Source organism: Lissotriton helveticus, chromosome 2_1 (assembly GCF_964261635.1).
Source record: "Lissotriton helveticus chromosome 2_1, aLisHel1.1, whole genome shotgun sequence".
NCBI classification, from domain to species: Eukaryota; Metazoa; Chordata; class Amphibia; order Caudata; family Salamandridae; genus Lissotriton; species Lissotriton helveticus.
The window spans coordinates 323,145,444-323,167,261 of record NC_136059.1 but is presented as its reverse complement, the minus strand read 5'-3'; the positions used below and the strand labels follow the sequence as shown (position 1 = coordinate 323,167,261).

Sequence of the window (21,818 nt, the reverse complement as noted above, 5' to 3'; positions counted from 1 at the left end):
TGTTAGTCTTGATAGCATGACCCTACTCATGATCTTTATAGATGAGTCCAATAAGGAGATTAGACGATAATTACAGATATCGGGTTTGACTCCCTTCTTATGAATTGGTATTATAATTGACTGGCCCCTTGATAATGGAAATTGGGTCTCAACAGCGGAGTTAAAAACTCTGGTTAAAAACGGTGACCATAAAACCATTTCATTTTTATAAAGGTCTATCGGGACCCCATCTTGTCCCGGTGCCTTACCCCCCTTACTACTAATTATACCCTAGAATACTTCCTCTATAGTAATTGACATAGGCATTATTGGCCAGTCATCAGGGTTTTGATTGGGCAAGGTGGATAGGACATCTTTATCGATTGGATTAAAAATATTTAAAAAAAATGAGCTACCCAGGAATTGCAATTGATATAGAAATTAAGTTCTGGAATATGATCATCCTTCAAAAAGGTACTGTTGACAGTATCCCAGAAAAGTTTACTATTTTTGGTGTCGGCTGCCTGGCTTAGATCTTCCCAGGCTATTTTTTGAAGTTCCAATTTTCAGTTTTTTAGGGCTAAAGCATATTCTGCACATGAGGCCTTAAATGTATCTGGATTTCTTGGGTTACGCCCCAGGACTTGTTTGAGACGACACAAAGCCACTGTACCGTTATCATCAAACCAGCCCACCTTAGGTTTTTTTATTTCTGCGGGCTGGTTTCGACAAGAGGTTCTCCACAATATTATTAATCTTAGTAAAATTATCAAGCAACAATACTGGGTCAACCTCATCCCCTAAGGAGACTTGGATTTCGTTCTGGCATGTGTAATAACATCATGCTGGATTTTAGATGGGTCCAGTCCGGACCATTTTATCTGGACACCTTTCGGTCTGATGGGGGCAATACATGGGCTGTAAGAAACACCAGTAACATTTTTAAAACCCCAACATAATACATACAGAGAAAATACTGTTATGATCACTAGTTGGTTGGTCCGTTATCCACGGTGGTGAAAATAAATGTATACTATTACTGGAGATAATACTGTGATCAATAGTAGACGTTGCATTTCTGCCTGTGAATGAGGGGCGTTTAATGTTATGTTTATCAGTAGCACAATACAGTAATCCTAAGTCCAGCTTAGCGATAACACCATTTAAGGTCGAACCATATTCACTATGGGGGAAGTGCATATAACAATCATCTTCAAATTCACCCCTCCTGGGCCCACAAACTTTAGTCAAGGATAATAGGCATATTTGAACATTAAAATGCCAACCCAGAGAATAATAATCGGTTTCCTGATTGGTGCTAGTCAGCTTCTCAAGTTCCCTTTCCAGGGCATGGACAATTGAACCATGTAGAGAGTTAAACACATTGTTTTAAAAGTTGATCAAGATAACATCTTTACCCACGGTGGATATCAGCCACATAATCTGAGCATGAGTGCCCACACTAGTACAACCTTTAATTTTACATTTGTTCAGATTGGTGGAAATAAAAATCAGAAGTCAACCCTTTGCTCTACCTGAATGGGAAGCCTGGGCTGGTAGCCAATGGGAGGTAAAACCCTCTACATATATTGGATCAGTACACCACGTCTCCTGTAAGCATATAATATCATGTTGGGCCAAGATAAAATCAGACAATGATGGTTTGCCTATTTTGCTTTTAAAACCAGCAATATTCCAGGTGGTAACTTGATACCCTTTGCCCATATTTGTTTCATGAAGTTCCTGAGGGGGTACTTCATGCCCCACCTCTTTACTAGTAATAATTGATTCTACTGAAGTACATTCTAAATCATTAGGGGTGCTAGGTGTCCATATAGGTGCCTCTGTATCTCCATCACTCGTCTTCACTGTGCCATTGGCAATCTCTTGTGTAGGGCTCTTTTGCAACAGTCCCTTTGGGCTGCTGCAGGTGACGTTTTGCCCATGTTGTCCGCACAGCTGTATGGACGGTTCCTCCCTACTCTTCTTTGTCTCCGGTGTTCCCCAATATTGCAGTTGGTATTGAGCTGGGTCTCCAGGAATCAGAAAAATGCAGCGAGATTCAGAAGGAAGCAGTTGTGTGTGTGTGAGAGAGAGTGTGTGTGTGTGTGTGTATATATATATAAATATACATATATATACGTACATATATATATATTGTGTGTATATGTGTATATATATAAATAAGTATATATATATATAAATAAGTATATATATATATATATATATATATATATATATATATATATATATATATATATATATATATATGTTCAAACGTGATCAAGTTAAAAGTACCCAGCTGTTCCACCACCATGAAGCCATGCCAGTGAAAAAGGGAGAAGACCCATAACGTTTGGCGTTTATGGCGTATATCACGGTGCGCGGTTGGGACTGAGTTCGCTGCCACTTACCGCAATAAAAGGTGAAAAATACGATTGTGAGTGGCGTCTTCATTGTGGGAGCAGTATCGATTGGATGTGTGTGTGTGTGTGTGTGCATGTGTGTGGGTGTATGTGTGTGTGTGTGTGTGTATATTCCACCATGGCTGAAAAAATTTGACATTCAACTGTGATTCAGTAATTATGCTCCTTTGTAAAACTTTCAGTTAAGTGTGCCTCATTAGTGCCAAGTTGTGGTCATGTTAAAGTTATGCTTAGGTTTAATGTTACAGCACATTGTATTATGTAACATTTGAACCACACAAGCAATAAAATTTCAAGTATCTTCATGGTGTTGGATGGGCCGCTAAACATTTTATAATGACTTCTAATAGTCACTATCTGGAAATGTGTGTTGATCACTCACAACTTCGGCTTTACCCACACTGGTGTAACAAACCAGTTGGTGCTTCTTATTCCCTTCATAATAGTGCAGATTGGCCATCTAAAAGTTTCAAGATTATGTTTAACACCTCTCCAAAAGAGAAATATTTATAAGGCACCTAATCGTGACCCCAAGAATGTGAACGATGGCTGCAGCATATACAATTTTATATCTTAATAAAATCCTTTGATTTTGTGGATATTGTGTTTTTTGAAGCAAGACATATTTTCGGTTCCTTAAACAACTAGCAATGAAGTCTTGAGCACTCAGTGGCCATGAGACTGCTGCTGTCTGAGGGTTCGCCAGAGAAATGCTGGATTGAAATCCCCAGAACGCAGCACATTTTTTGGAAGGAAATGGATAATTTAGCAATAAAACTGTTTCCTATACGGATTCTGAAATAATATTACTTCAGTAGAGACATGTTAAAATCCCATTTACACCTTCGCTGAAGTGTTATACATCTCTCAATGTCTACAAATGGAAAAGATACAGACATTCGTTGGCGGGAACTGTTTTTCTACAAATGTTTGCTCAGGTGAATAATGTCAGCGTATTGAAAGAGTCATTATTAGGGTGAACGTTGTTCTCTAACTAGCTGTGCTTACAAAGAAAGTGTCCTACATTTAAAAAAAATAGTTTTTAATCTGTCAAACAGTAGATGCATAAACATTTTCCTGCTATTCATGTGACATATTTACTTTTGCTCAAACTAAAAGATCAAAACTCCCAAAATAATAGTAAAATATATAATTATTTTGCCAAAGCATGAATGAATGCTACACTGTTGTTGCATCACAATCGGACATATTGTCTTGTGCTAATGTTTTATGCAATTTAAGAGTCCAGAGATCTATATAGAGCATATGTTACTGATTGCTTTCTTTTCATGCTGGCTATTTTAGCGCTGCATTCATAATTGGAAAAGCAATACTAAAGGTGCCGAATTATCCATTGTCCCCGAGGCACAACATGCACATGCACTAGCTTTGTGCGCCCCCAGGGCACAATGGTATTACAGAGGAAACCATAGGCACTTGTGGCCCTTTCTGCAATACTGATATCGCTGGTGCACATGTAGCTCTAGCGCTATCATAGGTTGTTTCCTCATTTGCATAGGGGCGTGGTGCCATGTAAATCAGGGAATTGCTTTGCCTCAGTGCCAGTGCCATATTATGCCCTGGGGGCAGCACATTCTTAGTAATACGACGCACGGTCCCTGTTTGCGCCTGGGGCACCTTTTGAAAAGTGTGCCATGGTGCAGTCAGGGAAAATGCGACATATATATAAGCCATCCCCTGGTGTCATAATGCCAAAGAAAGGATGAATTATTGATTTGTGGAATGGTGTTTTAAAGTTGCCTTTGACATCTGTGATTGCAACGATACATAGAAAAATATATATTATTGGTTAAATAAATGGCCCACCCACTGTACAAATCACTATAAGATTGTTTTTCTGCAATGTACCTAAATTAAAACTTTAAGTATTTTTGTTGCTTTTTAGGTAATTGGTGACTACTATGGCATACGTGGCCATTTTGAGATCCGTCCTAATGCAAAACTTCCTTGGGGACATGGAAGATTACGAATAGATGAAAACAGAATTTTGGATCAAACTAATATCACTCCTTGTAAATCATGTAAGTTTAATGATAAACTAGGATGCAATTTCCACACTTTCACTCTGAACTGTTCATCTTATTGTGGCAGCAAGACTCTTCCAAACTTTTAGTTTCAAGTTCCAGCATGAATATAAACGTGAACATATAGCAGCTACAGATTAACATTTAGTACTAGCTTTGAAGTCATTAGTTTGAAATGAACAGATTTCTTAAAACAAATAATAAGTACGATTATCAAACCTATCAATGGTCTTGCCAAGCGTAGGCTTAGGATATTTGTGAAAATTTGTGAATGAATTAGTTTTTTTCTGTGAAGAATTCCTTTCCCTGCCAACTCATTGAAAACAAACACACACAAAGACAGTAATGGGTCGATTACCATGTCAGCCAGAAAGGCTCTGAATCAGATTCAGATCTGCCAAATCCGATCTGGAACCCGTCTTTCTGACCATTCCGGAAGGTTTTCCGAATGACCGAAAAAATTGTGACTGTTGACAGGATTCCACTTTCCAGCTGACATTTAAAATGTGGAATAGACTAGTACACCAGCAAACAAATAAGTTGGATCTTCAACTTCGCCTTGGCCAGCAACCCTCCAGTCATCCACTATTTTAAAATAAGACAGCACACAATTTAACATGGCCTGCACCTATGTACTAATGTCCACCATCTCCTCCTCATTATAAATTGGTTTGACAACTGCCAGCAGCTCTGGTTGCGGCCAAGTGCTGCTAGTAAAATATGTTTGGCATGAGTGGAGGTGAAGCATAAAACCAGGTCTAATTAGACCCAGTAGAGAGTATGCCATCTACAGAGGAGTAAACTGAGTTCTAACCCCAGGTGTCTGTGTGCGTAAAAAAAAAGGAGATTTAAAACCTACATTTCTGATAGATACTTCTGTCTGACCGCAGATTCCTCGATTTAAGAATATCAGCAGTGCTCCCATATATCAATAGGTGGTGCCAAGTGGCTTCTTGGTGACTCAGTTTTGCCCTGGAAGTGACAGAGAGAAGCTGTCTGTAATTGCCACATTTGTATGGGGGGAGACATTGCCCTAGCAGACTGTTTAAGAATAATATTTTTAAAGTCATTGGGTACGACTCCTATACTCAGCATCTGCTTCCTATAATATTGGCTCTTGTCATTTTTTAGAGAGACCTCATCCCTTCATCTCTATGCCTTTCGATGCAGGCCCAAAACTCTGCTTCCAAATGTAGCGGTTTTCCAATGAAGTTGTGCAAGAGCTGTTCACGATCCAGTTCAATGAGACAGTCCCATTCAAAGTCCTGTTCCAGTCAAATACTTCAATAAATCTAAGATGTTCCTTAAGTGCAAAAAAGCCAAGCTCAGCTTGACCCGTCTTGCTACTCAAAATGCGAAAGGTGCAAGGCCTCAATCATAGGGTGATGCCCACTAGTGTCTCTGGACTTTGATTCAGTCCTACAGTTGGTCCCAGCATTCCCAGAATCCCAAAGGCCAGCAAATTGTGGCTTTCAATGAGGCCATGCTGCAGCTTTTTCAGATGTTTCTGGCTTCCTCTGGCGTGCTGTCAGGCCCTACAGTGCCCTCGAGTGGCTACAGTTGGGCTTCTGCCAGCATGCCGTCCATTGGCACTGACTAGCCCTGTTTGACCTGTGCTCAAGGGCAATCTGAATCTGGTTCATCCTTCTACTCGGCTCGATAGTCCATGCCAGTCACTTCTATGTGAGCACCAATGCTGACACAGCCAGTCTATGACCAAATGTTAATGTTAATTGCATTTGTAAAACGCTGCTGCTACCAAAAAGGTGTCCTGGCGCTAGGGTGAAGTGCCTAATGACGGAAGCTGGGAATTGATAATAAACGCAACCTAATTGCTGAAAAGCCATGTTTTTAAGGCCTTCCTGAATAGCATCAAGTTGGTCATGTGTCTTAGATACGGAGGGAGGGAGTTCCAAGCTACGGCTACATTTGCGATAAAGCTTCTGCCGCCCCATTTGGATTTTTTCGTCCAGGGTGTAACCACCAACTTAGCATCTGAGAATCTGAGGCAAGTACCATCGGAAGTATTGTTTTAGGAATTCTGGTCCTGTTCCATGCAGTGCCTTGAAGACCAGGCACAAGGCCTTAAACTTGGTACCCTTCCTCATAGGCAGCCAGTGTAGCTTCTTGATTGATCCTGTAATAGATGCACATTTAGGCGTTCCAGTAAGGAGTCTGGCAGCTGCGTTTTGGAGAATCTGTAATTTTTTCATTAAGCCTTCTTGTAACTTAAGGTAGAGACTGTTACAGTAGTCCAGTTTTGACATGACTAATGCAGATACTACAGTTTGTTGTGCTTCTTTAGGAATTAGAGGCATGTTTTTTTTACAGGATCTAAGGGTGAACGAGGTAGACGATGCCACTGAGTTTACCTGGTCCCTGAAACTAAGAGTGTCATCAATCGAGATTCCCAGGTTTTTCACCTTCCTGGTTACTTCAACCAGGTCCAATTACTTTTGAGCCAATAATGTCATTAAACAAGGCTGTTACGGCTACTTGGTCCAAGTCATTCTCAGGCTCTTCGGTCAGTCAACATGTTGCCAGATGACAAAGTGCGACTCCCGATGTCATTGATTTTATGACAATGCACCCTACGCCTGAAAGCTTGGCTTTACAGGCATCGACAAGTAAAGCCGCTCCTTATGCCTTTCAAAAGAGTCAAAATGTTTTTATGCATATTCTGCCAATTTGACCTTAAGATGCTTGAGCCTTAGGAGCAGGTACACCCATGCTTTATGAGACATGGACCGTGAAATCGTTCTGGCTGTCCTGGAAAACCTCAGGGGCTCATTGGCTCCTGATGGTCCTCAGGTCCTCATTGGCTTAAATGATACTTCATTGTCACAATGCTTGGTATGTCGTGTGCTGATGTGAACAACAAGTAATAGTGTGGACAAAGCTACCAAGGATGCCTGGATGTTATTTCAGGAGTACCAAGGCATCACAAATGAAAAGACCCTTTTACGACCCTAGAATATTTGGAAAAAATATCTATTTGTCACTTGGAGGATTTACGGACAGTCAAGCAAAGGCACAATTGTTGGGACTCTTCTCTTCTACCAAGGACTTCCACCAACAGTAGAGGATGTTTAAGGGGTAGTGCCAGCCTACCCAAACTGCGCCACAGAAGTGGCCCAGTTCTTTAGAGGCAGAGGCTGTGGGAGAGGTAATTCACACAAGTAGGGACTGCACTTCTCCGCCTCTTCCTCTCCTACAGCAGCAACTGCTAACCCACTTTAACTTGATCTTCTGCTGTCCAAGAGTGCCAGTTTTAAAGAGAGGATAAGGGTGGTTTCTGTACTACTTCCTCATACTGAAAAAGTATGTATGCCTCAGGCCTATACTGGATCTCCTTCTACTCCATGCCTTGCTGCAGAATGACAGATTAAAAATGCTCACCCTGTCCCTAATTCTTTTTGCTGTGGACCCAGGAGACTAGATGGTGCCCCTGGCTTTGGAGGATGTGTATTTTCATATACCCAGCCTGCAGTCCCAAAGGTGTTATCTATGGCTCATGGTGGAATCGGACCACTTAAAATTTGTGATGCTCCCCTTCCACCTAACCTTGGCCTCTTGGGTGTTCACAAAAGTGATGATGGTGATCGCTATACACTTTTCGAGATCGATGATACTTGTTTTCCTGTAAGAACTGGCTGCTCAAGGCTTGCTTGTTGCAGTCAGTCATACACCACATCCGTATAACAGACAAACTCTTGACTTCACTGGGGTTTTCTATCAATGAACTCAGATCTCACCTGTGTCCCATGCAGAGCATTACCTTCATTATGACTGTCCAGGAAACAGTGGCATCAAGGTCTTTCCACTGCTGCAGTGAGTCTCGGACATTCAAGATATGATTTTGATCAATCCTGGGTCTCATTAGAACTTGTGGATTTGTGCATCCTCCTTGTCCCAAACGCCAGCCGACATACGTGGGCCCTGTAGTGGAATCTTGGGTGTCAGTGTGTCCAGCATCAGGGTGGCCTCTTCAGCTCCATTCAGCTCCATTCAGAGCACACACGATATGGCTTAAGATCTTCTGTGGTGGAAGAGAAATGCCAACCTGACCTGCAGCAGGCTAATCTCCCTTACCTACCCATACTTTATGATTGTGAAAGATGCGTCACTGCTGAGGTTGGGAGGACTGGTCACCTGGTAGAGGTGGAGATAAGAGGCTAACAGACTCGGGTTGACAGCCACCTCCACGTGAGTCTTTTAGACTTTTCGCTCTCCTTATGACTCTAAAAACCTTCCTATCATCTATCAAGGGTAGGCAAGTGCAGGTCCTCATGGACAACATGACTGCTGTTTAGTACTGCAACACACATGGCGGAGTGATGTCCTAGGGTCATGAGGCCCAATGCCTAATGTACAGGCTGGACCAAAAGTCTCTGGACCAAAAGTCTATCTTTCTGGCAGTCAACCAACTGGCAAGGTTTCTGAATGTCAGAAGACAAGCTGAGCTTTGAACATTGAGATGTTATCAATGATGCCATTTGAGATGTTATTAGTCGTGTCATAAATGATGTCATAGAAGATGTCATGAGTGATGTAATATGTGAGTTCATGACCAGAGCACGGCGGGGGTTCAAGTTATATCAAAACGTTAATGTTGTCACTGAGAAATTCACTGAACTATGGTGTTACTTTAACCTTTGTTTTTTTCAGTGAATTTCTAAGGCTTTTTTTAAAAACAAAAACAGATCTTTTTATCACACCTAACTATAACACTACTTCAACCTTTTGTTTTTCAATATATATATTAATATATATATATATATATATATATATATATATATATTTATATATATATATATGTCTATATATATATATATATATTAATATATAATAATATAATATATTATATATATATTGAAAAACAAAAGGTTGAAGTATATATATGTGTATATATATATATATATATATATATATATATATATATATATATATATATATATATATATATAAAAATAACATTTATTGATTAGAAGTATTTTTATAACATAATACAAAGATGCATGAATATATATATTTTGAGCTTAATGAGGCTGGATTATTATTTATGCTGCTTGTGCCAAAAAAAAGATCAAAAAGATTTTCCTTCACACTTACTTTGACATTTCACCCTAGTTCTTCATACCTATTGTTGAAATAGATTTATGTCGAATCATTAGTTAATTTCATGGAAGAGACAAATACGCTATTCTGACTGTTAAAATAATATCTATATTTTTACATTTATTTTCAAGCAGGTGGTCTAGGAGAATCCGCAGTAACAGGAATAGTAGTAGGCGCCTTGTTAGGAGCCGGACTACTAATGGCATTCTACTTTTTCAGGTGAGAGACGTATATGTCACATTGTCTCATTGCCCTTTCACAATCCTTATTAGTCCATTGTATTACATGCATATTGTTCATTTTTATTGCAACAATGCAATGGAGCCATTTTACATATTACATATTGGTTTGGTGGTTATCACATACCTGATATAATAGTTATAATACGTATTGCAATATCTATTCTGTAGACTGGCTTGCAGACTGTTGTTTCATGCATTGTGGGTTCATTTGTGATTGCTGATGTATCAGATTAATTGTGGAAGTTGATCAAGCAGGACTCACTCAAGTTTGTTTTTATGATTTTCATAGATTTTTTAATATATTTAAACACAGACAACAAACTAATCAAATGTGCAGGTATTCAGAGGAGGTCAACAGTGGTATATATCTATATATATATATGAAGCATAGAGAAGTTTCCTATAAAAGCAAGAGATCACAAATATATTTAGTCTTCAATAAATGGAGGGACACGAAGAAAGAAGTAAAGGCTGGGATTCACAAAGCTTTTTTCCATGAGGAGTGACCTACTTCTGGGTATTTAGGAGCAAGCAAAGAATACTCCAAGACTAAGCCAGCCATACCGACTCACAGAAGAATCTTTGTGAAACAGGAAAGTTGTACGGGGAAGTGACCAACCAGCAGATTTGCAGATAACTTATGTTATTAGGAGAGGTAATGCCCCGGTTACTTACCGGTAATCTTCATTACTCCGAGTCCTAGTCTTCCTCGCCACAGTAATTACTAATGTGCATCCTGCTCCCACAGAAACTCCAAGCAAAAGTTAACATACTAGCCTCCCTATCCCTCCAACATGGCCCCCAGTGGCAACCATCAATCACATAAAAGGATACAAGATCCACATCACGACCTGGAAACCAAAGCCGTATACATGAAGCCACAACAAAGGGGCGGGAGGGAAGGGAAACTATACTGTGGCGAGGAAGACTAGGACTCGGAGTAATGAAGATTAGCGGTAAGTAATCGGGGCATTACCTCCTTGTCCGTCTTCCTCGTCACAGTAATTACTAATGAGCAGATACCAAAGCAATATCAACTTCATGGATAGGAAACACAGCCCACACAGGGAAGGCAGTACAACAAAAAAAGTCAGTGACAATAACGGAGAGAAACACACCCCAAGAAACCACTGAGTACAGAACCAAAGAGGCAAGCGCAACAGAAGCACCAACCTCAAGACGGTAATGAGAAAAGAAGGCATGAGGGGAAGACCAAGTGGCCGTCCAGCAAAACACCCACGGAAACAACCTGAATGGCGGTTCAAGAAACCGCAAAAAAAAGGAACAGAACGCCCCTGAATCGGACGAGAGGGAACCACCGACTGAAACAGACACCAAAAGGATAGCCGCCCAAAGCCCCCGACAGAGAGCAGAGAGACGGCAGCAGTCTCAACGGAGCAGCCAGAATGAAAAGCAACAGGTCACCACAGAAAAAGCAGCCGTGCGAGACAATAACACACCAAGGCATGCTACACAACCAAAAACGTGCAAAGTAGTCAACAGGCAGCATCACCAACGCCGACCGACTAAACAAGAGCACAAACAGGCACAAACGAAGGAAGAGCATGCAAGAGCACCCAAACCTTCACAACGTCAAAACCAGCAAGGCCCCCAACCCCAAATGATCAAAGGGAACCCTGCGCAACGCACCCAACACCAACGGAAGGTGCCACAGGGAGGAGAGAACCCAGGACAAGGACGGATAGGTGCCAGAGACCCGAAAAGACGAGTCAACAAAAGCCCCACAGACACATGAGGTAGACCAAGAAAAAGCTCCAAAGGAAGCCTCTCTTGAACAAGGAGTCAAGAAAGGGCCAAGCCCAAACAACACCGACCCCCAAAAACCAACCAGGACCCGATCAGGAGCCAAACCATAGTGCAGACCCCAAACAGCAGAGGAGATCCAATGCGTAGTAAAAGACAGTACCAGCAGAGGGGCGCCAGCACAGCGGGAAAAGACCCGCAACTCCAAACGAACAATCATGCAGGAACTTGGCACATTGCAGAAGAGCCAACCCAGAAGGAACAATGACCGGAACACCGGAAGAGGAACCAGAGGGCCCAACAAATAGAAATGAAAGGAACACCAACGTCCAACCTGGACGCAATGCCTCCATCATATGGAACGCTGCACAAATTTGCATGTCATCCTTGCGCAGGGGCCATGCTAACCTTCCCTGTATCGTTCCAACCATAGTATATGTGCCGCTGAAGCGAGCACGACCAACAACAGAGGAAACCACGGGGGTCGAAGCCAACCCGGGACCACCAGAGGCACCAATGCCCCAACACACCCAAACCACAGCACAATCGCCGGAATCAGGGGTACAAGAGGCACGCATACAACAGGCCCCTCAGCTACCGGAAGGACATCGCAACCATCCGCCAAGTCCATGGTCGGACACCCAAAACACCACTGCAATGGCTGGAATACCATCCAGAACAGAGAAAAAGAACTCAAGGAGGGAAATATCCGGTACAGACAGTCCGCCATCACAATCCGCCGGCGCGGGAGAGAAATCGCAGACAGGGAGTCCAACAATGACCCAGTCCAGGAACGGTGTACAGTCTTAATATCGAGTCATTTATTTCGACTGGACATAATATCGACTAGAGAATATCGAGATGGCATTAATATCGAGGTAAGTAATATCGATTTTTTTTTTATCGATTGTCATGTATGTAAAAAATATCGACATAAAAAATATCGAGTAAGTAATATCGTCAGTAAAAAATATCGATATGTTTATTAGTTTAAAAATATCGAAAGTTGTGTTATCGACTGTCACAATATCGACTCTCATGATATCGAATTTTAATATGTATATATATAATATGTAATAGTTCAATGTACATTGTTTTAATGTTTTATAATAGCATTTTGTGTTAAAATGTAATAATTTTATTTATTTATTTATATATAATTAATGTTAAAAATAATTAATAAATTTAAAAAAAATTATATTACTATAATAATTTCTAGGAGCGGGTAGTGGGTTTTTAGGGGAATAGGGTGGGAAGTATTTTAAATATAATTAATTAATTATGTAAATATATTAATTGGTATTAATTAATTAAATATGTAAATATATTAATTGGTATTAATTAATTAAATATGTAAATATATTAATTGGTATTAATTAATTAATTATGTAAATATATTAATTGGTATTAATTAATTAAATATGTAAATATATTAATTGGTATTAATTAATTAAATATTTAAATATATTAATTGGTATTAATTAATTAAATATGTAAATATAATTATTAGTATTAATATGTAATTAATTGTTAAATTACTATTTAATTAAATATATAATATGTAATTGGTAAATATGTTATTTTAATAGCTTATTTGAGAATTATGCTTATTTAAATTATTTTTTTCATGTAGCCGGTTGTGGGATTATAGGGGATTAGGGTGGGAAGTAATTTAATAGTAAGTAATTAAATCTGTTAATTAATTAATTGGTAAGAATAAGTAAATACTTGTTATTTATCTAAAATATGTTAATTATATATAATTTTATTGTTAATTTATTTAAATAAATGGAATTATTGTTGAATATGTAAAATCAAACTTTTTTAGGATATGTAGTGGGTTGTGGGATTATAGGGGAATAGGGTGGGAAGTAATTTAATTGTAAGTAATTAATTATGTTAATTAGTTAATTGTTATGAATAATTAAATATTTGTAAAATAAATTAAATATGTAAATTATATTTTATGTAATTGTAAATTTATTAACATTAATGCTATTATAGTAAATTATGTTACATATCACATTTTTATGTTATGTAGTGGGTTGTGTGTTAATAGGGGTATAGGGTGGGAAGTTAATTAATTATAAGTAATGACATATGTTAATTAATTAATTGGTATTCATAATGAAATAATTGTTAAAGACTTTAAATATGTTAATTATATAGATATAAATAGATATAACTAATATTATAATAATTAAATATAAAATATATATATATGAAATATAATTGTCTAATTACATTTAATTACATATATATAATATATGTATAATTAGATATATAAAGATATATATAACATATATATATATAATTATAGATATTCTCATATATATATTATTTTGTATTTGGGGAAAGAGGTTGGTTTAGTCTTCTGGGTTACTTTTCTGTTTGGTTATTAAGGGGTATATGTTGTGTGCAGAGTCAGTTGTAAAGGGGTATTTTTAGGGGTCAGGGTCAGTTTTCAGTTAGTGGGTAAAGGGGTATTTGTAGGGTTCAGGGTCAGTTTTCAGTATTTGGGTAAAGGGTAATTTTTTTCTTTCAGAGTCAGTTTTCAGTTTGTGGATAAAGGTGTTTTTAGGGGTCAGGGTCAGTTTTCAGTTTTTGGGTAAAGGGGTATTTGTAGGGGTGAGGGTCAGTTTTCAGTTTTTGGGTAAAGGGGTATTTGTAGGGGTGAGGGTCAGTTTTCAGTTAGTGGGTAAAGGGGTATTTTTAGGGGTCAGGGTCAGTTTTCAGTTAGTGGGTAAAGGGGTATTTTTAGGGTTAAGGGTCAGTTTTCAGTATTTGGGTAAAGGGTATTTTTTTGGTTGCAGGGTCAGTTTTCAGTTTGTGGGTAAAGGGGTATTTTTAGAGGTCAGGGTCAGTTTTCAGTTTTTGGGTAAAGGGGTATTTTTAGGGGTTAGGGTCAGTTTTAAGTTAGTGGGTAAAGGGGTATTAGTAGGGGTCAGTGTCAGTTTTCAGTTAGTGGGTAAAGGGGTATTTTTAGGGGTTAGGGTCAGTTTTCAGTTAGTGGGTAAAGGGTTATTTTTAGGGTTAAGGGTTAGTTTTCAGTATTTGGGCAAAGGGTCTTTCTTTGGTTGCAGGGTTAGTTTTCAGTTTGTGGGTAAAGGGGTATTTTTAGAGGTCAGGGTCAGTTTTTAGTTAGTGGGTAAGGGGTATTTGTAGGGGTCAGGGTCAGTTTTCAGTTAGTGGGTAAAGGGGTATTTTTAGGGGTCAGGGTCAGTTGTCAGTTAGTGGGTAAAGGGCTATTTTTAGGGTTAAGGGTCAGTTTTCAGTATTTGGGTAAAGGGTATTTTTTTGGTTGCAGGGTTAGTTTTCAGTTTGTGGGAAAAGGGGTATTTTTAGAGGTCAGGGTCAGTTTTCAGTTTTTGGGTAAAGGGGTATTTTTAGGGGTCAGGGTCAGTTTTCAGTTAGTGGGTAAAGGGGTATTTTTAGGGGTCAGGGTCAGTTGTCAGTTAGTGGGTAAAGGGCTATTTTTAGGGTTAAGGGTCAGTTTTCAGTATTTGGGTAAAGGGTATTTTTTTGGTTGCAGGGTTAGTTTTCAGTTTGTGGGAAAAGGGGTATTTTTAGAGGTCAGGGTCAGTTTTCAGTTTTTGGGTAAAGGGGTATTTTTAGGGGTCAGGGTCAGTTTTCAGTTAGTGGGTAAAGGGGTATTTTTAGGGTTAAGGGTCAGTTTTCAGTTAGTGGGTAAAGGGGTATTTTTAGGGTTAAGGGTCAGTTTTCAGTATTTGGGTAAAGGGTATTTTTTTGGTTGCAGGGTCAGTTTTCAGTTTGTGGGTAAAGGGGTATTTTTAGAGGTCAGGGTCAGTTTTCAGTTTTTGGGTAAAGGGGTATTTTTAGGGGTTAGGGTCAGTTTTAAGTTAGTGGGTAAAGGGGTATTAGTAGGGGTCAGTGTCAGTTTTCAGTTAGTGGGTAAAGGGGTATTTTTAGGGGTTAGGGTCAGTTTTCAGTTAGTGGGTAAAGGGTTATTTTTAGGGTTAAGGGTTAGTTTTCAGTATTTGGGCAAAGGGTCTTTCTTTGGTTGCAGGGTTAGTTTTCAGTTTGTGGGTAAAGGGGTATTTTTAGAGGTCAGGGTCAGTTTTTAGTTAGTGGGTAAGGGGTATTTGTAGGGGTCAGGGTCAGTTTTCAGTTAGTGGGTAAAGGGGTATTTTTAGGGGTCAGGGTCAGTTGTCAGTTAGTGGGTAAAGGGCTATTTTTAGGGTTAAGGGTCAGTTTTCAGTATTTGGGTAAAGGGTATTTTTTTGGTTGCAGGGTTAGTTTTCAGTTTGTGGGAAAAGGGGTATTTTTAGAGGTCAGGGTCAGTTTTCAGTTTTTGGGTAAAGGGGTATTTTTAGGGGTCAGGGTCAGTTTTCAGTTAGTGGGTAAAGGGGTATTTTTAGGGGTCAGGGTCAGTTTTCAGTTAGTGGGTAAAGGGTTATTTTTAGGGGTCAGGGTCAGTTTTCAGTTAGTGGGTAAAGGGGTATTTTTAGGGGTCAGGGTCAGTTTTCAGTTAGTGGGTAAAGGGTTATTGTTAGGGGTCAGGGTCAGTTTTCAGTTAGTGGGTAAAGGGGTATTTTGTGGGTTCTGGGTCAGTTTTTAGTTTGTGGGTAAAGGGGTGTTTTTAGGGCTTTGGGTCAGTTTAGGGTTTTAGGTTAGAGGGATACAGGGTAAAAATATGGTCAATTTAAATGTCTATTAAATTAGTTACTTTTTCATATATTTTATAAAAAATATTTGAATTAATATACATTAAAACAATTATTGGTATTGTAGGACTTTAAATATTAATAAATTTTTAAACATATTTAAATGTATAAGGTATTTTTTAATAGATTATTTAATATGCAAATAATATTTATATACAATAATAAAGAAGGAAACATAGTCAGGGTTAAATGCCATAAATGATAAATTGTTTATTCACATATAAAAATTTATTTGTAAGTAGAGAATCATTTTTTATTTATAATCAAAAAATTTCATTCAATGTTTTTATTAACATAACAAAAATATGAAGTACATGTATATGTTTTTAACACATAAATTATATTAACATAATTTTTTTATCTTTTACATATATTAACATTTAAATAATTTCTGAAACAAATTGGTAATATGTACTTTTTATTTAATAACAAAATATTTATTCAGATACACATTGAATTTATTGTGATTGCAAATTATGTACATTTTTTTGTAATTGTAACATTTTTGTTTATTACCAAGTCATGTTATATTTTTGGAAATAATTATTATGAATATTGAACATATTTATAATATTCATTTTTAAATACATAAACACCAAAAACATTTATTATATACATACATAATGTTTTACATAATATTTGCAAATTTAAAAAAAACATTTCTTGTAACAAACTTATATATGCAATTTATTTTTACATTAACATTATTTACTAAATGTATTTATAAATCAAAAATTAATTTTTTAACTATAACATAACAGTTGAATAATTATTTCAAACTTATGAATATTTATGAAATAATTTTATACACTTTAAAAAAATATTTACACTTAATATAATACTCTGTGTATTTTTTAAAGTGTTGGAATATAGAAATTAAATAGCATTTAGCTGTATACAGGGACTACTTTTTAACCGCGTAATGTTACTTAGGCGTATTTGGTGCTTCAACAGATCGCGGTTGGGTGCTGCTTCGCGTTAGAGAGGGTAAGTTTGTTTTAATTGTGTTTTATAAGTTTCTGAACTTATTGCTAGTGTATGTGTGCTGTGTTTATGTTTATGTAGGTAGAGTTAATTAGAGAAGATTGTGTGTTCGGTGTTAGGTAGAGTGTACGATATTGGATTTTTACCGCGTTTTTGTTGTAGGTGTGTGAGGTGAGGTAATATGTTTAAATGTTACTAAGATAATATGTTTGATGTATAAATATGTGTTTTTATATATGTATGGGTGTTTTTATGTGGGTGGGTATGTTATTTATTTTTTATAGGTTATCGTCGCGTTTCGCTGTTTTGGAGGACTCCCTTCTTTTTTGATCACAGCTGTGTAACGAGTATTATATACTCTTATTTTTGCACACTATTTTTTGGGTTTTTACATTTTCTTGGAGCGTTTATTTTTCACCATTACGGATTTTTGGGTTTTCTATGGTATCTGGTGTCTACTGAAGTGGAAAGGAGTCGCTATGCATTTGCTTGTATTTTTGCATTTTTTTTGGGCTTTCATGGATTGTATGGGTTTTTGGAATGGTGTCCTATGGATTGCTTGGAATTGGATTACGTTTGAAGCTGCATCAGAAATAAAAGTATTTTCTGGATTTTTAATGGGTGGGAAAACTGTTTTTAATTTTGCTTTACTTACGTTGTATGTAACATTTTGTAAATACATTATCTAAATACATTTTATATATGTTAATATTATGTATTTGATAATTTAATTGCAATTTGTTACATATTATAATGAAGAATTTTAGGAAAAATATGTTTAGTTTTACGTGTATAGTTATGTAATGTTTTAAAGAATAGTTTTGGCAATCATTGATAGATATTCTAGTCCTTTGCTAGTTGGATAGAGGGTAACTTGACTTTGGAGTGTGTTATACATTTTTTTAGTTTCTTTGGTGAGTTTAGGTCCAATCAAAGTTACTGATTGCTCCATTCGGAGCTCCTGGTAACTTTGTTCTTTTTGTAAGGATTGTATTAATTTGTGAAGGGTAGGCGTTCCTCGGCCTGTAGTTGCTTGGAAGGCATTGTGCCATCCTTCAACTGCATTGTTTGTTTTTGCTTCCTTATTTAGTGTGCTAAGGTAGACATTCCACCAAGCTATTTGGTATTTGGGTTGTCTTCTGTGGCCTGATCTGTGTAGCCTTCCTACCCATGTGTCTTCGAAGTAGTCAAGCATAGGGCTTAGTTTATCTTCGTTTCTTTTATAGTAGGGGCTGTCTATTAATAAGTTATAGTGCTCAGTTACATCTGTTAGTGGAACATAGGCTAGGGCGATGAGTTTTTTGATTTGATAAGCAAATGTGCTATCAGTGGCGTATTGGATACTCAAGGTTGATTTTTGTAGATGTCGCCAGATACATTGATTAAAAGTGGTAATAGCAACCTTGTATTGCTGTGTGTGGGTATGTTTTAAGGATGCTGTTTATCATAGCTTTTTCAAAGTCAATGATAATTTTTTGTGGAAAATAGTTGTTAGTATGTTGCTTGACTTCAGTTAGTATTTCTTGATAGGTAGTTTGCTGTTTGTTTGGTAGAAGGGCATAAAGGAATGGAATATTTGCATTTTGGAAATGACCATGGATGGTGTATAATTGATAAAAAGGTTTGGGGCATACAGAAAAAGTACCGTCCATCATCCAAGTTTGGCATTGGGTAAGTTTTGTCATGTTGTTTGCTGTGGCAAACAGTATAATTCTTTTATCTTTAGATTTGTTGTCATAGAGTATAACATTTTCTTTATTGTGAGTTACAGAGAGTTCAGGTGGAATTTGGACTTCTTCTAAAGTTTTTGGTGTGGGAGGAGTAGTGCATGTTGCTCTTTTTTGTCTAGCTACTGTTCTTTTAAGGGATTCTATAGATGGTAATTGGCTAGAAGCATGTTGGGGAAGTACACTTAAATGGTGTTTCAGAATAGCAGTTGTTGGTTGATCAGTGCTAGTACTAGCTTCTTTAAGGGAATCTAGCATTTGTCTAATCTCTATTTCTGTTACATTGGGTGGGTGATTATGTTCTTTAGTATAAGTAACAGTAGTTTCCTGAGTTATAGCTCTACCATAACATTTGTTGGCATAATATTTCGTACACTTCCAAAACACTTTCAAATCTTTTTGTTTCTCTTGAGTGTAGACATATCCCATGTAACAAAGAAGCATTTTCCCTTTTTGTGAATAAATGAATTTAGCTCCTTCAGTCATGATAGTATTGTAGTGCTAGGAGGTAATTAAAAGAGAATGTAAATATTTTTTAAGGAAAAAAAATGTTCTAATCACATTATACAGTTTCACACATTTGTATTTTACCTGTAAATGTTTTGATGCTTTCAAGTCGTTATTTTCAGCTGTTGATGTTCTTCAAACTGTTATTTTCTGTGTATATCTTTTTGTACCTGTGGAAGTTGAGAAAATGTGTAGATATATTTTATTACTATTTATGATAATTTGTTCGACGTTTTTTGCTAGTTTAGATTTAGTTACCTATCTATTAATTCTCGATTTTACATTTCTAATATATACTTACTTTTTTATATGTAACTTTTGATGTCCAGGTGTTGTGTAGGTCTTCTGTTATTTTTTTTCATCTGTAGGATGAGTGCTAAAAAAAAAAGATATATTTGATGTATTTTGCTTTAAAATATAGGTGTGAGCTTTGAGAGTTACATTTTCGCTGACTAATAATGTAGTAGTACTTACTTTAGATATGTGTAGGTCTCTTTCTGTTGAAGTCCATCAGTTTTCTTCCAGAAATCCAGCAGAGTTTCGTCTTCCTTTACTTAGGAGATGTATACTGCGTTTTTAGTTACTTATTATTTCATTTATATAGTATTAGGTTAATTGTTTCAGAAATAGGATTGGTTGTTTAAATGGATAGTCTGTTTTTATTTGTTGATTTGAATTTATTTTTCTGTTATGCTAATTGTTTTCCTTATATGGGTGACGCCAATTAACGTTTATTGAATGTGTAAGGATTTATTTTGTATAGGTAATGTTGTAGGTAATGTTATTTTGATATTTGTAAAGTGGAGGAATATATATAATTAGTTGTAAAAAATGTGTAGAAGGTCGAAACATTGTTTATGTATTATAAAATGTATGTTAGTATTTATTGTGTATTGTAAATGTTATGAAAATAAATAATATATGTCATCTATTTATATTAACTAAATCTGGTTTTTTATGATCAGTATGACTTAATTATTAAATAATAAAGTCATTTATTTTAGGATCTATTAATGTCGATTTTTTTACAATCGATAATTTTGCTATCTATGTTTGTGTAATCGATATTTTGACTGTTGTTATATAAATATTTAATAATCGGTGTTTTAGAAATCGATAATGTTGTGAGTCGATATTGTTGTAGTCGTTGTTTTTAGTAGTCGATATTGTGTAGTCGATATTTTTGATGTTTGTTGTGTAAGTATAGTAAATCGATAATTTTGTTGTCGATAATTAGTCATCGATATTTTGTCCAGTCGATATTCGGTCTGTCGAGGTTATGTCAGTGATCCCCAGGAACAACGGAGTCGACAGAGGAAACTGAGGGAATGAACCTTGCAACCCCCCCAAACAGAGAAGCAGAACAGGACAACAAAAGTTTGTCCGGATACCAACACGATGAACCATCAACAAGGCAGTAAACGTCAAGCGACTCAACCGAACAGCCTTCAGCATCCTGCAAATGGAGAAACAAGAAAGCAGAGCCACTGACCACCAGCCACGCATCCAAGAGTCGTCCAAAGTAGCCCCCCCAGGAAACAGAGAGGCACTCGCAGTGACCATCCGAGAGGGAACAAACAGAAACAGACGACACCCGAATAGATGACCGACATCCAGCCATCAACCAAGAACCACCCTCTCCATAAGAGACAAAGGGAGAGGAGCCCAAGGCACCACCAACAAGTAGGCGGACAGTATACCCAGACCCCCAAGCAAAGGCACATTGGAGGGCAAGACCCCAACACCTGGGACCAAAAACAGACGTCAGAGGCAATGACAGTGCAAGACGCCGAAACACCAAACCCAACAGCGCCCTAAGGGAGCCCCAATGTACAGCCGAACCATAGAAGGAACAAGGAAGCAAGAGAACCCGTGACCCACGAGCAGCAGGCAACTCACATGGATATGGAGCATAGCCCTATGGAAGCAGGGTCTGAAAACGTGCCAATGTAGGAAACAATGACAGCAGTAGTAGGAACTGAACCCTTGACCCGTGAGAAACTAAACCACCACAGGTACAAGACCTACCATCGAGCTACAGCACACGGGTAAGAGAAAAAAAGAAGCAGACCAAACCAAACAACCAGGGAAGGAAGAGTACAAGCCACCTCCCACGATCAAAAGGACAGAGGCAAGGAGAGAAGCATCCCGCCAATCAAAGGAATCCAGAAACCCAATGAATGAGCAGAGGCAGGAACACCTGCAAGGACACCAACCAGAACTAGACAGGAAAAAAACACCAAACCAACCAATGCAGATCCACCACCGGACATAGGCCTCCACGAGACCTCCCCGCAAAGGGAGATAGCAGGAAAACAAGGAAAAAACCTGTCAACGCCAC

At 37.7% G+C, this 21,818-nt stretch overlaps 1 protein-coding gene and 1 non-coding gene across 3 annotated transcripts in view; one reads left to right on the top strand and one right to left on the bottom strand.

Moving 5' to 3' along the window:
* NPR3 (natriuretic peptide receptor 3) overlaps nucleotides 1-21,818 on the top strand; it is a 209,138-nt gene that overhangs the window by 151,150 nt on the left and 36,170 nt on the right. The window contains exons 6-7 of one of the 2 annotated variants that reach the window (XM_078674915.1): nucleotides 4,312-4,447; nucleotides 9,703-9,787. In XM_078674915.1, coding sequence (XP_078531041.1) covers nucleotides 4,312-4,447; nucleotides 9,703-9,787 — 221 coding nt within the window. Of the gene's footprint in view, nucleotides 1-4,311; nucleotides 4,448-9,699; nucleotides 9,788-21,818 lie in introns of both variants that reach the window. The other variant, XM_078674914.1, reaches the window with a different exon arrangement.
* LOC144820561 (U6 spliceosomal RNA) lies at nucleotides 11,925-12,031 on the bottom strand. Its single transcript, XR_013607849.1, has one exon. It is a non-coding gene; the product is annotated as a U6 spliceosomal RNA (small nuclear RNA).